The sequence below is a fragment of the Cariama cristata genome, unplaced genomic scaffold (genome assembly GCF_000690535.1).
Source record: "Cariama cristata isolate BGI_N322 unplaced genomic scaffold, ASM69053v1 scaffold12319, whole genome shotgun sequence".
Lineage (NCBI taxonomy): Eukaryota > Metazoa > Chordata > Aves > Cariamiformes > Cariamidae > Cariama > Cariama cristata.
The window spans coordinates 105,612-122,131 of record NW_009636484.1 but is presented as its reverse complement, the minus strand read 5'-3'; the positions used below and the strand labels follow the sequence as shown (position 1 = coordinate 122,131).

At 49.9% G+C, this 16,520-nt stretch overlaps 1 protein-coding gene across 1 annotated transcript in view; it reads left to right on the top strand.

The window, feature by feature from the left end:
* Window positions 1–15,276, top strand: part of NAT8L (N-acetyltransferase 8-like (GCN5-related, putative)) — a 26,891-nt gene extending 11,615 nt beyond the window's left edge. The window contains exon 2 of the mRNA XM_009707935.1: window positions 14,815–15,276. Coding sequence (XP_009706237.1) covers window positions 14,815–15,182 — 368 coding nt within the window. The 3' untranslated portion in view covers window positions 15,183–15,276. The remainder of the gene's footprint in view (window positions 1–14,814) is intronic.
* The last annotated feature ends 1,244 nt before the right edge of the window (window positions 15,277–16,520 follow it).

Here is a 16,520-nt window from a genome sequence, read left to right as displayed (position 1 = left end):
GAAGGAGGAGTTGCAGCTGTGAACCTGCTCTTGGTTGTATTCGTTCTGCTCGGTCTTAGCATCGGGTATGGGGGCTTGGTGTTACTTAGTGTTGCATTTGTAGTTGGGAAAATCCAACAGATCCTCAAAATACTGCATTTCTACCCAGGTTCATGTGGATTTGCATCTCTCCTGGCTCTGGTTGCTGTTCATATTTATAAGTTGATCCCCTTTCCACAGATACTTGGTGAGTGAGGGTGCCACAGGCTGATGGGACACGGCATAAAAGCATCTGCTTTCACGAGCCCTGAGCAGACTGCCCTTCATTTCCCACGTGTCTCCCCGATGGAGTGAGATGTGGCCCGTTACCTACTCCCTCCATTGGTTTGTTTTGCAAATCTCTTTCAAATCCCCGACTCTCGTGACTGGCGTTGCGGCTGGGGCTCAGAGGAGCCCCCCTCATGTGGATGTTGGGTGTACGGTGGTGATAGGTGGTCACCACAGGAGGTCTTGGAATAACTGGATTAGGCTTTTGTAGAGGCTTTTTGGCCTGATTGGTCTGGCATGGTAGTCTGAACACGTGGCAAATGTTTTGTGTTTTTTTTTTTTCTAATTTTAGAGATGTAGAGATTTACACATGTAATTTTCATTTTCTGTTAATGCATCATCCACAACAGGTCCATTGTCTGTGCCCAACCCGACAGATGTTCATGTATTTATGGATGTAGAATTTTCTTACGCTGCCACATTAAATAAATGTGCTAGTTTCAGTCTGGAGTAGTGGAGTTCAGCAGAATTAGACCCAAGGCGTGTTGGCCTTGATGTACTGGAAGAGGGATATAGAAACATGTTGGTTTTAACAACAGTGAGCTTCCAGGTGTGTGTTTTTCTGCACCATGGCACTGCCCTGGCTTTACACGGGGCATTGCCACCGATTTGTTGAGAGTTAAAAATTGAAACCATGTGTGGTGATGGAGGTCTTGCTGGGGTCTACAGTGTGGTGGGTGGAAGGAGACAATACTGAGGCTTTGTGGAGGACTTTCGTTTTCATTACTTATGTGACAGAAGGAAGCAAATCTTGACCCAGTGTTTGCCCTCATTGCTGTGCAGGGCTCCAACGAGGGGAAGCCCTTTACGTTGGCATACCGAGGTGGGACACCAGAGCAACCTCACACCATGGCTTACTTTGGCTGAGTTAGTTATAAATATAACAGCCCTCCAGGGATTAAATATTGACAGTAAATCTGGAAAAGTAAGAGGGCTGCAGCCAAGAAAGGTGTTAATTTACAGTGGGAGCCTGCGGTGGGATGGCCATGGGGAGGTGGTACCTGAAGGGCAGTAGGTTGCCTTCTCCTGCTTGAAAAAAGCCTGTGTTTATTTTTGAGGAGAGAGCACCCATTGCAGTAGTGTCCCTGGGAGTCCTGGCTGTCACAACGACCCGGTTGCCTTGGAAGGGCTGAGGACCCCCAGACACCATCTCAGGACAGGCTCAACGTCTCCCACAGCCAGGCTTTACAAGCACAGCGAGATGGGAACCCAGTAGTACCCTTGTCTGCTGATTCTACCTGACCCCTGGAGTCTCCGACCGTTGTGTCGGTTGGCTGAGGGTTGAGTTGGAGGTGTGGGAAGGTGAAAATACCAGGAGGTACCTGCAGCTGTCAATGGGTCAGGTTCAGCCCCACAGCAGCACCGGGACGTGCCTCAGGGTCTGGTCTCGTGTGGTGGGGTCAGTGCCTCCTTCCCTGCTCTTCCAGAAGAGGATGGACTAGTTGGTATCTTATAGGGTAAAAGTCATTGCTGGAGGAAGGCCTTCAGTGTTTGAACTGTGATGGTGTTAAAAGCACTTAGGGAATACTTAGGTTTGCTTCCAGAGAGGTTTGCTAGTTAGTTATTAGTTTATTTATATGAGTCAGGAGTTGCATTTGCTATGAACTGAAGCGTTAGTCCTGTTGCTACCTCTAGCCTTGGATGTCAGAAGTGCATGGCAGACCCCCTTTCCAAGGGAAATGCCTTGTTTCTTGGCGTGCTGCAGATGGAAAATGCTTTTTTTTTTTTCCCCCCACTGCCTTCCGTGCCAGGATGCGCATCCCCGCAGAGACCCTGTGCCACCTCAATGGCAGCAGGGCAGAGAGGCTGGGGGTTTGGTTGGTTGACCCAAGCCTGATTCTCTTTACCAGCTTTATTATCATTTCAGTTCCCCTGTTACTTAGTTGTCTACTCCTCACCCAGAGGTTAGGGGAGTAGGTTTGACCCCCCACGTTGGTTGGGGGGCTTGTACTAACAGGTCAGACAGTACTGGTCCCAGTGAGAGGCACCCAAAGAAGCACCCTTGGTGAGCGGCTGGGGAGGACAGAGGAGGTGAGCTGTGCTTCCATGCCACCCTCACTCCTTGCCTCTTGAGCTCTTGCCAGGCCATTGCAATGGATTTTGGGGGCTCATCCTGGTGTGGCAGGTGATGTCTATTCACGTGCTGTGATATGGTGGGGTGGACTGGTCCAAACTGATTGTAACTGGCATCCTTGTTGGCTGCCTGAGCTCTGGGAAGGGTATGTGTACAACACCATTTCAAGCTGCTGTGCTAGAAATAGGAAGAAATATTTATTACTTATGGTAGACTCAAGGAGATCAAGCCATGTACCATCTGACTTCAGCCTGTAGTTTGTACCAAATCTGTGCCCTGAACTTTTTCTGTTTTCCTGATGTCTTCCTCTGTGTTGAGTAATGAATTCTTCACTGTGGTTTCAGAGAAAATGTAACTCCTTGTGACTGCTGTTTCAGTCCTGTAGATTGTTAGTGCAATGGAAAGTTAGAGGTCAGGGAAATTTGATTCATTGTGTTAGCAACAAGATAGGATTCTTGTGAAGCTCAAGTCATCTGCAGAAAGAAAGGCTTTGAGTGCAGCAGAGTTGTAATTATCATTATTGTTTGGAGAGTATCGTGGTATCTTCTCTTTGCTGTGCAGCATTTGGTAAAATACAGTCCCTGTCTGTCAATTCCTGGTACGCTCCAGGAAGGAAAGCGGAGGAGCTGCCCTGAGGTCTGAGACTTTTCTGGTCCATGTTTCTGCACCATAAATATTGCTAACTGCTACTCGTCATGATTGCTCATCGGCTGCTGTGGTAGCAAAGTCCTCATTCAGAGGCTTTGGGGGCAGCGGGAACATGCTAAGGCAGGGAAAAACCCCAAGTTCAGAATGACTGAAACATGCTGTGCAGCATGTTTTGGCTGAATATATGCATCCTTTACATGACTTACAATTGAATGTTGCGCCGTTACCTTTTTCTATCGCTTCTCTGCCTTACAGATGTAGATTTGGGTGGATTTGCAGAACCAGTCGGCATCTGCACCAGCACTTGGGGAGCCCCATCCCATGCGTTGGGATTATGTGCTGTAAAATGCAGTCATTACCTGCCGAGGGGGACCTGTTCCCGGCTCTGCCATCCTTGATGTCCCTAAAAAGTAATGTAAGCAATGTAGTCCTGTTCTGGGGTGTGTTTTGTTTTGTTTAAGGTTGTTTGTTTTTTTTTGTCTGTCATGTTTTAAATATGCAAATATTTTTAGTCCCTCCCTTTTTGCTATAGGTAGGGGATCTGGCTGTAAGGTAGGGGAGGCAGCTCTCAGCCTTGTTTTTGACTTTGATTTAAAGAGCTTGCGCACATAGATGGGTTATTGTGTCCTAATGCATCATGATGCCATACCTTAAGTTTGAACCTACACCTTGGGTGGAGTTCATTTTGCTTACCTGATTCCTGGCTAAAAGTAGTTGTTTGCAGTGAGCTGTGTTGTAGGCTTTTGCTGTGGTCATCTGCAGAAGGGCTCTGCCGGAAGATGACTTGCCTTAAAGGTTCTTGACCTTGGTTAGAGCAGCATAAAACTCCTTGGAAGCCCTTGTAGAGCTCAGAATTGCATTTATTATTCAACCTTAAGTACATGTAATGTTAGTTTCTCTCTTTGCTGTGAAGCATTCAGTGCAATACCTGTGTAGATTCAGGCACTTCTGTTGAACTAAAGGGAGTCTTGGCTAAATTTAGACCAGACGAGTAATGATGGATGATGAAAACAAGATCGATTCTATCAGTTTTCCCTGTATGATTTATGGCTAGGCCAACTGCCAAGCTAAAAGGAATTCATTTGATGATTATTGCTCAGTGCCTTTTTACGGTAATGCATACGAAGTAAAAGTCAGCCAGCAAATAATGAATTCTAAAACATTCAATAATTGTAGATTTTTCTATTTTTTTTCAGTATTTGGAAGTGGAAAATGCTGTAATGTAAATCCAGTACCTTTCTGAAAGCAATAAAGCCATATAGTGAAAGATTGATGTAGAAGATTGAGACCAAGCCTTAACAATGTCCTTTTAAGGAGCTGGCTTAAAACACGACCAGCAACACATTTAATCTGGTAAACTAATTTAACTAATGAGGAGCTAATTGTCACATCAGTCTTTAGAAGCAGTTGCTGGGAGGATGCAGGCTAGCAAAGTTGGCAGAAGGGCTTGATTTCTTTTTTCCTTTAAACTTCTAACTAAAAACCAGTTTAAATTTTAAAGCGTTGATTTACTTAAGGTCTGACTCTGCAGTTGATAGGCTTAGTGCAGATTTTGGATGCATAGGCAGCATCTACTCTGAAAGTACTTTAAATACTTTTTTTTTTTAAAGTACTTTAAATACTTTTGTCCGTTTGTGCAGACCAGTCCATTCTGCTGAGCCAGCTTCATTGAGCTGGGCCTCATCATCCAGTTAGCCCTGAGGACAATGCCGGGCCAAAATCGCATATTCTAGTCTTTATCCGCTCCTTTAAGCTATTTAATTCTTTGCTTATCGATAACAATTGCTCACATGCAAAAACCACAGACAATGCCTGGTTTCTCAGACTGTGCTTTCTCTTGATGACCCAGCAGGTAGAACCCAATCACTACATCAGTGGTTTTGTCTTTCCTTTCTCTGTAGCGTGTCCTTCTTTTCAATAGCAGAGAGCAGAGCGGTGGACCAGGCTAAATACGCCCTGATAACCAGGGTACTTCTAATCCCCCATAACTGCTTCTGCAGCTTTTTCTTGAACAGTTGTTATACGTTGGCTTTATTACAGTCTTTACTTTTCAAGGTGCATCACGGCCAGCAAAAAGAGCCAGATATAAGATTTTAAAGTCCTGCTGTTGCACTTCTTAATATAGCACCCTCTGAAATGTGCTGGAAGGGGCTGTCTTTACCCCATCTGCGGCATCGCCTGGATTTCTAGCTGTCTCATCAACAGCCTGTTCCTGAGATGTGCCGAGCGTTTCCTGGGGCTTTGCTGTGCTCCCCCGGTGCTGTCACACGTGGTGACGCTCTGGGCCCTGTGGGACTGAAGCCCATTTGAAAAATCACCCTGCGAAGTGCTGACTTGGGGTTTGGCCACTAACAGCTTGCGTTGATCCAAGTGTCCAGGCTGGGTCCTCCTGAAGCTTTAAAGGAGTAAGGTGCATGGGTGGGAGCTGTCATATAGGTGTTTCAGAGGAATAGGATGAAATGTAAAGCAAAGGTTTTAAGAAGATTAGAAATGCCTGCTGGGCTACATCCCCAGTAGCGACAGCAGGAGATGCTGTTTAGGACCAAACCTGGCCTCTTTCTGAAGTCCGTTTGCTGCAGAATGCTTTTTCCTTTTCTCCAGTCAAAATATTAGAGTGAAAGTAAACTATAGCTAGCTGAAAACATCTTAGGAGTTTTCCAGGGGCTTTGACACCCCAAAATGGAATAACCTGTGATGAAGTAGCTGGGTGCTTTTGAGGATGGATCAGCTCCATCAGGAAGTGTGGAGCAGGCACTGATGAAAGTCAGTTCTCCTACTGTTACTCTAAATTGCAACCCCACCACCCTTTCCATCCCCAGGTGAAGGTAGAGCTGGGCTGCAGCAAAACCTCCTGGTGGGACTGTCACCTGCGTGGTGTGTGCTGCTGCTCCAGGTTTATCGGCAGTGGCGCGTTACGGCATATACCAGTCTGAATCTGAAAACACTTTTGGGTTTGTACAGATGTTTAGGCCAGCTGTTGCCTGCATTTCAACACTCCGTCACTCCCGGTGTCTCATTTTATGCTCGGGTTTATCAGCTGCAGAGGCCACCTCCGAATTCCTGTCTCCTGGTGTGGTTTGAGAACCATTGCTGTTGTGGGTCATGGTCATGGTGTTTCTGGTAGCAAATATGCATGGAACCGTGCTGTGGCCATGTTGCAGGTTGAATGCTGGATGTCACTGTCATCCCACCCGTCCCCTGCTGATTGCAGCTCTGGAGGCTTTACCTGAGCTTAGAGATGGTTGCAAGTAGCTTTGGCCCTTGGTAACAGCAAAGGTGAAAGGTAGCAAGGATGGAAAAGAAGATAGATGGAGAAGTAGATGAGCTGGTTGCTCAGGACCGAATCATCCATCTCTTTTCACGCTGTGTAGGTGATCTCATTGCCTGCTGCCCAGATGCCCTGTGAATCAAGGGGTGTCACCCACCCTCAGCATATAGATGTGCTGCCATGTGCTCTTCCTGCAGGGAATTCTTTATAAGAGGGCAATGAATCCTGCGGTGGTCGGTTATGTGGAGTTATTTATGGGAAGGAAGGGGTTCCATAGCATTTCTAATTTCATGCATGAATAATTCTTGTGTGTCCCTGACATTTTTTGTTCGCCCATGCCTGAGCCTTGTCTGGTGTAGAGCAATGCTCATGGGTGTCAGAGTCAGGGCCTCTCACGTCTCACCCAGTTTCCGTGGCCATAAACTACTCTGAAATGCCATTATTTTGTAGGAGCCCTCCAGGAATGTCTTCTGACTGAAGTCAAGTGCAGAGTTATTAGCAGAAGTTGTGGGAGCTGTTATGCAGCCCTGCTTGAAGCCAAGGGGAACTAGAAAGGTGGAAGGGAGAGAAACTCAAGACCGAGGGTAAGATGGAGATGGGGAGAGATAACAGGATAATAATGTATCTCATAAACACAGAAATAAATCCCTCCCCATCCTGGCTAGCTGAGCAGTTGCAGTCAGTTGTTGCCTGTCCTTGGTTAGTCCCTGTGCCCAGGGTGCCCGTGTCTGTAGCCGGATGGCAGCTGATGTGCCACGTCTGTGCCCCAAAGTCCTCCCGCTGGCAGCATCCACATCCTGGCAGCCGTGCTCTCCGCAGAAGGGCCTCCTTTCTCCCTTGACGTTGATGTAACTTGGCTGGTCTGCCCTGCCTTTTGCTGAGGATGGAGAGGGAGGAGGAGGAAGAGTTGCCTCGAGTGCTGAGTTCCTCTGCTCCCTCTTCAAAACCCAGACAGGATAAAAGGGCAGGGATTTAAATGGCATCAGCAGTACACAGCCAGGGCACAGCCAGCTTTGGGCTAAGGATTCTGTCCACTTGCTGCCATGCATGGCCTGTCTCGCTTAAAGCGATGTATATAAATAGTGCTGGCAGGAGGAAAGGCGAGACACTGAACTTTGAGGCTTTTTAGCCGGTTGTCTATAAATAAGTAATAATTGCACAGCGCTGTGTCCACTGCAGGACGCCCAATGGTTCCCTGTGTACTGCCTTGCGCGGGCCACCCCTGCTTGGCAGAAAGGGCTGCTGCTCTGGCCAAAATCGCACTGAAAGATGGTGTAAGGGGCTGAACAAGTGACTCCAAGGGCAAATATTTAAAGCTTCGTGATGCGACGGCGCGTTGCGTTTCCTCTGTCCTGGTATTTCCGTGGAGTGGGGTTGCACCGGGCTGTGCTGCGGTGCGTCAGTGGGTCGCAGGCAGGAGTTCAGGGGCATTCGGATCTCTAGGATTAGCAAGCCTGTCACTTTTGGCAAGCTTTTATGTAGGTATATTAAGAGCAAAGACACGGGCAATTGCAGGTCCTGTCCTGTGGGAAGCACAGGGTTGATTTTAGGTTTTTTGGGTTTGGTTTCTTTTTCCCCTTTTTCCCCTTTGTAGCAGCCTGGGGGAAAATCTGGGAGAGGGGTGTTTGCCCCATGCAGGATGCTGCTTCTCCCGGCAAAGCCCTGAAGACACACACTGAGCCTGTGGGCAACCTCCCTCTCCCTCCCAGAGCTCACACCTGCACATCACATCTCTGCCAGGGATGCCAGTTCCTAATTTTTAATTCTGAGGGGGGCTGGCCAGATTTTCTCTTAATACCAGCTTCCTTTTCTCATGGTGGCCAGTCCTCAGATGCTTTCCTGGCTCTGCTGTAAGCACACGGAGGAGCTGATGTTCTCCTGGTGTGTTCCCAGCAGTGGTGGTGGTAGCTGCTGAGTGGCTCTGCTGGTCCCTTGTCTTGATGATGCTCTGAGGACATCACCCGGGACAGCTTTTGAGTCAGGAGGGGAATTGCTCGTGTTTGCATCGCTGTGACGTGCTAAAGGACGACTGAAAATCGCAGTCCATGCTTGAAGGGGCATTGCCTTGAGAAGTTGCATATCTGTCTAGAAATTATGTTCCATGAATAGCCCTCAAAGAATTAATAAGATAATTAATAAGGCTGTGGGAGATAGAAGTGCCACCCTTGAAGAAAGAGGGAAGACTGGCCTGCCTCTGGGCAAGGTTTCCACTCTTGCCCTGTGCTGAACTTCCAAGGAAAACTCCTTCACGCAGGGATGCAACCCCACCCGTGCAAAATTAGCACCGGCGGTCAGTGGTGTCCACAGGAGCTGCTCTGTCCTCTCTCCGGCCCTGTGGAAGGCAGGGATAGGTTTCACCTGGCTCAGCCCCTCACCCCTCGGTGCATGGGTGCTGGCACCAGGGAGGACCCCAGTGTGAGTTCAGGATGTTTTGGGGCAGCAGAGTTTTGCTTGCTCCTGTGGAAATACTAAAATTTACTAGAAAACAGTGGATTTTAAAAGTACCTTTGAGCTTTGATTTTTTTTTTTTTTCAGAGCAACACGCTGCTGTTAAATTCTAGTTTCTGGGGTAGCAGTCCTCAAGCGCTAAGGGATTTAGGAAAGCTGTGGGAACCTGCTATAGTCAATCATGTAGGACTCATGCTGGTGAGAAAGGCTGGTGTCTCATTTTCCCCCCTCTCTTCTAGCAGTAGTCTCTGCTATTGCTTTTGGCTCCAATCTTTCCACCCATCCACCCACCGGCCTTTTATTTGCCAAAGGGTGTAGAAGAATTTGCATCAAAAATAAATGAATTTATTTTCACCCACCATCCTCGTTGGCTGCGTGGGGGAGAGCTGTGCAGCTCATGACGGCGGAGGAGAGCGGGAAAGGAGACTTGCCAGCACAGCCGGGGGTTGGCGTGGCGTGTCCTCCTTGGGCAGGAGTGGTGGGTGCTGTGGGTGGAAGATGAGTGGCCAGCGCGGTGCCACCACTCCGAGGAAGTCCTCAGGGAGCCGGGCCAGCAGCCGTGTGTGGACCTGAGAGCAGGCTGTGGTGCAGGAGAGAGGTGGGCGGACTAGAAGAATGCTTTCTTTTGGTCCTCAAAAGCTGGGAATCATCCTTAAATTTAGAGCGGAAAGACACTGCCATCATGTGTGCTTTCAGGGTCTGGGTGCTGTCAGCTGAGGAATCTCATCTGACATTGCTGTGAAACATGATCAAGCCAAAATCATCTTCCTTGTTACACACATCACCGCCATTTTGTGCCTTTTTCATAGATACGTGCATCCCAAGTTTGGGTTTTTTTTCATAGAATGGTTTGGGTTAGACGAGTCCTTTAAAGCTCATCTAGTCCAACCTCCCTGCCATGGGCAAGGACATCTTTCAATAGACCAGGTTGCTCAAAGCCCCATCCAACCTGACCTTGAACACTTCCAAAGCTGATGCACCCACAGCTTCTCTGGGAAACCTGTTCCAGTGTCCCACCTCCCTCATCATAAAAAATTTCTTTCTTTATTATGACTTTGTCTGTGAGTTCCTGAAGTCGGGACTCTGCGTGGTGAGGCAGCGGGCCGGGGGAGTGGAGAGAGCTAAGCAAAGTGATGGTGGGTTTTCCATGGCTGCTGCTCCTCAGCTTTGCCTGTTGATGGCCTGGAGAGGCCGAGTCGGATCGGGAGGCAAGGGACAGTGCTGCAAAGGGGCTCGATGTTTGGCTGGAAACAGCTAATGCCTCCGGTAGGTACCTCCAGTACTCCAGGGTAGTGTTCACTGGGCAGCTGTAGTTAAATGCAAGATGTCCATGAAGAACAGACCTTGGAGTGAGCTGGAAGGGCTTTGGGTGACCATAGCGATGAGCTGACAGGGGAACCCCAGAAGATGGAGGCAGATGAGAGCGAAGGCAGAGACAGAGACGCTGCCACGAGATGAGTATCTGAGGGGCAGGGAGAGTTGTAGCCATCAGGGTTTGTGTTTGTCTTTGCTACGGTGATTATTTTCAGGTAGTGGTGTGAGAGAGTAAAACGTCAGCTCCTGCTATTAATAGTGTTGCAAACAAGGCTGTTGCTTGTTTCTGACAGGTGAGACGAAGTTAATTTTCTTTCATGCTCGGTATGAAGAAGCACAAAACCAGGATAGGCTCTGAGTCAATCCTCTCGGTCCGGAAAAGATGGGGAAGAGACTCCCCCCCCCAGCCCTGGGGGCTGGCAGTGTGGGGTGGTTTTCCCAGGGTGCTCCCAGCCCTCTACGGAGTAGTAAGTGCTGCTGGAAGAGTGGGAATGGTGAGGAGCTGCAGCTGGCTAGGAGTGCTGAAACCGTGTTGAGTTTAGGTAAAAAACAAACTGAAGAACTTCAGTGTTCCCACTCTGAAACTGGAGGGTTTGCCCAGAGGAGAGGTCTCAGCCCGAGTTCGGCAGCACCTGGTGGGACCCCAAACCAGCTTTTGGTAGCAAATCCCCATCCGTCCGAACAGTGTGCAGCTCCCCGGAGGGAGGCATCTGACAGCCCCACGGGTGGAAGCTGCTCCTGGGCTTGTGGCCACCTTTGGAAACTTGAGGCATCTTTAGCAGGCTGATCCTCGGAGCAGACATAGACACGAGGTGGGCAGCAGGGTAAAAGTTGTGGGGATTGATGGTGCTGGTGTAAACCACAGCCGAATACGACTTGCATTGTTTGAGCAGATGTGTCCTGTCTGCTGCTAATTATAAGCGTTGCGTGCATAACACACACTGGGAGATGTGCCAGATACTATTTCTTTTCATGTTGAACTCAAAATCATTATAATTAAGCTTTAAAGTTGTAAGTAAAAACTAACAAGGAGTGCAGGTTTGCCGTCGTGTTGCTTGCGACTGGATCGGTCCCTGCCGGGATGGTTGGGTGTGAGGGTATGGCCTGAAGGGCCTTGTGGGTTCTGCCATGGGGGGCAAGTCCAGATTTGGGTTTTAAATAGGCAGAAGACCCAAAAATCTTAGAAACGTGCCGTTTTACAAATGTTGCTGAGTGGGATTTAGCAGTCTTTTGGGCTTGGTGGGCACAGAGGAGAGGTGCTTGCTAAGAAGGGAAAATCAGGAATAAAAGTAGGAAGCAATCAGGGAAGCAATCGTATAATCTCAGGCCAAGAAGAACCTAGGTTGGTATCTCTGGTTTAAGGAAAATGAGACAGACTTGCTGAAAAAGCAGCTCCAGGAGGAGTTGCCGTGTGGATGAGAGGGATGTGGTGGCTGTGCCGCCAGCTGCGGCTCAGGGGGCACTGGTTGGTGGCTGCTTTGTGGCACTTTTTGGGGCTGCCTCAGGACCAGGTGGGTGCTGGGGATGGCACAGTGTGCCCCCAGGGGACCATCCCACCTCTGCTCCCCAAACATGGGAGGACTCATGAAACCTCTTTTTGGACTCTACACCACAGGAGCTGAAATTGGCGGCTGTGTACGTTGGAGCAAGGATCGCTGTGGCCCCAATTTTGTGGTGTGCTTGCCGTGCGGCCAGAGGCGTGATGGATGGGCTGGGAGGTGCGTTGGGCAGAGCCGCCATGTGATGAGGGGTTTAAAACCAGCGCTGCGGAGCAGAGCGTGGTGAGCTCTCAGCCCTGTGATTTGTATTCGGAGGGAGGGCTGCTCCTGGGTTTCAGCGCTTGTAGGTCTTCGTCTGGGGTCATGTCTGAATAAATTACGTTTTGAGATCCAGATGCACGCAGGGGAACAAGCCGCGCTGTCAATGCAGCAGCAGAGGAGAGGCATCTCAACTGCTCGCGATAAATGGGTCAAGATGGGTCCCGGTGTTTTAAAAATTAGCTGTTGACCTAGATAGCGACAGCATAATGACTTGCTCGCAGTGGGAACAAAAGCGAGTGTCGCTGGAGCAGCACGTTGCTCCGAAGGTGGGGACTAGCCCGGTGTGCTGGGTTGAACCCGGGCTGGTTCCCCACGCTTTGTTTGTGCCCAGCTGTTCCTCAGCAGCTGGGCTGGGCTGTGCTGCAGGGAAGTGCCGGAGACTTCGGCCGTCTCTTTCTGACGGCTTCGTCAAGTCACAAGGTGCATTTGTCCTGCAGGCAGCAGCCGGGGAGGCAGCTCCCACCACCCCATGCTTTGCTCTTCTCCAGTAATGAAGGGCTGTGAGTTGCCTTATTCATTTTCCCCCACCCCATTTTGCAGGGGGAGCGGTGCTGTGCACCCCTGAGCACCCACCCAGCCTGTTTAATGCTGGTTCTTCAGGAGATGCACGATGCATTTGGGTTGGGGCGGTTGGCAGGGTTGACGCTAAAGATGGAGGTGCTGCCCAAGTCTAGGTTTTCTTCTGCTTAGCACTGGGGAAGGAGAAGGCCACTGCCTGTGGCAGATCGCAGCACCCTGGGGGTTTCTCCTCTGATGGGGTCCTCTTCCTCCAGGTGAAGCCATGTTCCTCCTGAGCACTGAAAGTCAGCACTTTCCTTCTCGGCGAGTGACCTGTCCATGCCCCTTGTTAGCTGCCGTAACTGAATAGGGGCTTTCTTGGCTGTTAATTAAGCGGTAGCCAAGCTAAGGTTGCAGTTGCCCTGTGCTGACGGCATTGGTCTTTTTAGTTCAATTAAAGACACTTTTCCTTCACCAGGATTTTTTGTAAAGATCTTTAGTTAAGTCCTGAGTAACTTGTTACTTGAATTTAATTTGGTTTCTGGTATTGTAGTGGTGTTGTTTTGTTTTGTTTTTAAAGTCCCCTTGCTGGTGAGACCAAGTGATGCTGTAATATTCCAGAGTTACAGCAGTTTCTAATTGCATCGGCTTTAATGTTTCTTGGCTAGTATGAGCAGTGGGGTGGGATAGTATTGACACTTCTGTCCAGTGACATCCAGTTTTATTTGAGCTTCATAACTGGGGACCCCAGGGTGCTCGCCCCGAGCCCAGCTGGGTGCCCTTCAGGCTGCTGAGCTTTGATTAGATTGGTTTCTCCTTTGGCCTCTTGAACGCAGCATTCACCTTACAAAGCCTTCAGCCCCATGGCGGAGAGGCAGTGCTGACCCCCCTATACCCCCAAAAATGCAGCCTGTTCGTTAGGCTGCATCCTTGTTCCTGGAGCACTGTACCTGCTGACCAGTGCTGGGGTACAATTAAGGATGGACTGGTTTTGCTCGCTGAAACTCTATGTGGTTTTGGCCTGAGTTGCTTGGGCACTGAGTTTCCAGCTCATGAGATGCTCTTGCCTGGCACAGGCCAGCGGAGGAGGAGCAGCTCCAAAGCAAGGGGGACCTGGCCACAAGCACCCCAACCTGTGGGGAAAAAGGGATGGGTGAGCCTGACCTTGGCTGTGGCCAGGAGATGCTCTTTCTGGGGGCTGTGTATGACTTTTTGCCCTGTTGATGCTCTGCTGGCTTTTGTGATCCCAGTTTCTCACTACCAGCATCTTGCTGCCCAGTTTGGATTTTCTATTTGAAGCTGTCTTAGGCAAGTCCTACACTGAGCTCGTGAAGTCCGCAAGAGGAGGATGCACTTACGTATCCAGATGTGCGTGGGGAGAAGTCAGGAACAAGCCAGGCAGTCACTTGTTTAGCCTTTCGTATCAGGTCCTTGTGGGTGGAGAAGCGAGTGGCAGGAGCCACCACTGGGAGCCCTGCGCCATCAGGGCTGCTCTTGCATCGCACTTGAAAAGCAACATCCTTACAAGTCCCAACAAGAGGCTGGGACCACAGCTTGGTGTCTGGCCCACGGCAGGCACAAACCCAGTTTCCCAGACCTAGGGAGGCTCGACCGCCTCCCCGTGCCCCAGCGCAGGGGCTCCGGTCCTGTTCCGAGCCAGCTCCCTGCCTCTCACCACAGCACCAGGGAACGGGGCTCAGCCTTTCCCTTCTCTTGCTGTCATCCAGGTTGGATCCTACCCTCTCAAATCACCAAGGATGCTTTGCGCACCACTCTGTGCTTTGTCCCCGGTGGGCTCCCTGCGTGCGACCACCCCTCCTCGCCTTGGAGACCACAGATCTGCCCAGAACATGTCGGTGGCTCTCAGCTGTTGAGCCCGGTGATGCACTGCCCGTGCTACAGGCGAGTTGCTCACCTGGAGACAAGAGCCTCTGGAAAGTGGAGGAGTTTGGCAGCAAGGTGGACAAGGGGCTGCCTGCGCTGCTGCTGGGTCTCAGGGTGGGATGCAGCAAGCAGCCAAAGATGGGTTGTGCTGTGCTGTGCTGGGAGGGATGCAGGGCTCACTGCAGTGAAGTTACTGGTGGGACAGGAGAGCGCGACTGTGTGCGGGTCAGAAGTTACCCATCGTGTGCCACCGCGGGCTGAGGATCCTTACCTGTCTGTGATGGCAGCCCAATGCGCTTCATAGCGCGGAGTCCCTAGGAAATCCTGTTTTGATTTGTAAATGTGCGTTTTCCATGGGAAAACAACATTCCCTTCACAGAGTCAAGGGAAAAGAAAGCTTGGTCCTTATTTATGGAGGTCGTTAGTCCCCACGTGAGAGAGGTGATTTCTGACCCCAAGCCCGGCTCCCGTCGGTGTGTTTGTCAACAGGTGCTTTGCCTGCCTTGCCCGTCTGGGGTGGCCGGCAGCTACATGTGCTGCTTTATCTCCCACAGGCTCCTGCTTCTGGGTCGCCGTCCTGGATGGCAATGTGGTGGGAATCGTGGCAGCGCGGGGCAACGAGGAAGACAACACGGTGGAGCTGCGCCGCATGTCTGTCGACTCCAACTACCGCGGTAAAGGGATCGCCAAGGCCCTGGGCCGCAAAGTGCTGGAGTTTGCCATGCTCAACAACTACTCCTCTGTCGTGCTGGGAACCACGGCCGTGAAGATGGCAGCCCACAAGCTCTACGAGTCCTTGGGGTTCAAGCACGTGGGTGTTGTCGAACATTACGCCCTGCCGGGGATGACGCGCTCCTTACTGGAGAGAATGTTTTTCCAGGTCCGCTACCACCGCTACCGCCTGCAGCTGCGGGAAGAATAAAAAACCCAACCAACCAACCAAAACAAAAAAATTTTTTTTTTTTTCACTCCTCTTCCCCCTTCAAAAATAATAAATTACCCTTCTATTTCTCATCGCTGTTGATTCGCCAATTTTGGGTTGAGTTTTTGTTCCCTCATGTCAACTTTTGGTTTGCTCCGTGCAGCTCGATGGTCCGGCCGAGCAGCGCTCCTTCCTCGCATGCTGTAGGTGGTGGTGCTGGGAGTCCTGCGTCCCGGCGGGGCAGAGCGGAGCAGAGCGACGGCCTCTCCTTCCCAGGTACCTCCGTAAAGCACAGAAACTTAACTGCAAAATAGTATCACTGCTCTGGTGTACATAGTCTTCTCCTTTTCCAAATGTAAGATAACATAGCGATGCATTCATAATAGTGCAGAAATATTACTTGAATGCAGTTTTCAGTATTTCATGCACCAGTAAGTAGAATATGCATTCGTCTTACTTATTTACTGGTTAATAGTTTTCAAAGAAAATGTGGGGGCAAACCCCCCCCGCCCCACCCCAACCCGCTTGCTACGATGCATGAAGAGGAAAGCGCGTGCACGCACCCCAACACATCGCACTGCCGCCACGGCACTGGTGTTGCACTTTTTTTGGATGTGCCTCATTCTGCCAAATGTCTGAGAGACCCTGGGTGCATCCGATAACCACGACTCCGCTCCATTCCCCCCCTCCTCCTTCCTAAGCCAGCACAGACTTGGACCGGCTGAACTCTGAGCCCCGTTGTACCATAGTGTGAAGTTAAGATCAAACCTAAATATCTCCTGCGCTGTTCTGTAGCCACGTGTAACCTGCAGTCCTGGGCCAGACTCCGCATGTGCGTTGGACTTTCTCTTTGCTGCCTTTTGGGTTTGGTTTTTTTTTTGGTTGGTTTGTTTGTTTCTATTTTATTTTTAAGGGTTTCTTTTTGTTGTTGTTGTTGTTATTATTTTTAGTTTTGGCTTTTGCTGAATGGTGTCATTGAGGCGTAATGGAGGCTGCAGTTCCTATGGCAACACATTTGCACATTAATGTGCGCACCAAATCTAACCACTTTTTTTTTTCAGATAATAGTATGTTGGGGAGCGCTGCGGGGGGCGGTGGGGGGGTGGGGAGGGAGCGTACTTATTATCTTAACCAGCTGCTTGTTTGATAAACGTAGATGGCCTCACTGCAGCATTCCATCAAAGGTAATTAACTGCTTTAATGATGTCAGATTTGTGAATTGTACAATGCAAAAAGCAATGCAAAGCAGATTCGGCATGTGTCTGTACCCGGTATGTATGTACAGTGCCTGCCAACTAAAGAATAACCAAGACTACAGCTTCTTCTAGCCTGAGATAT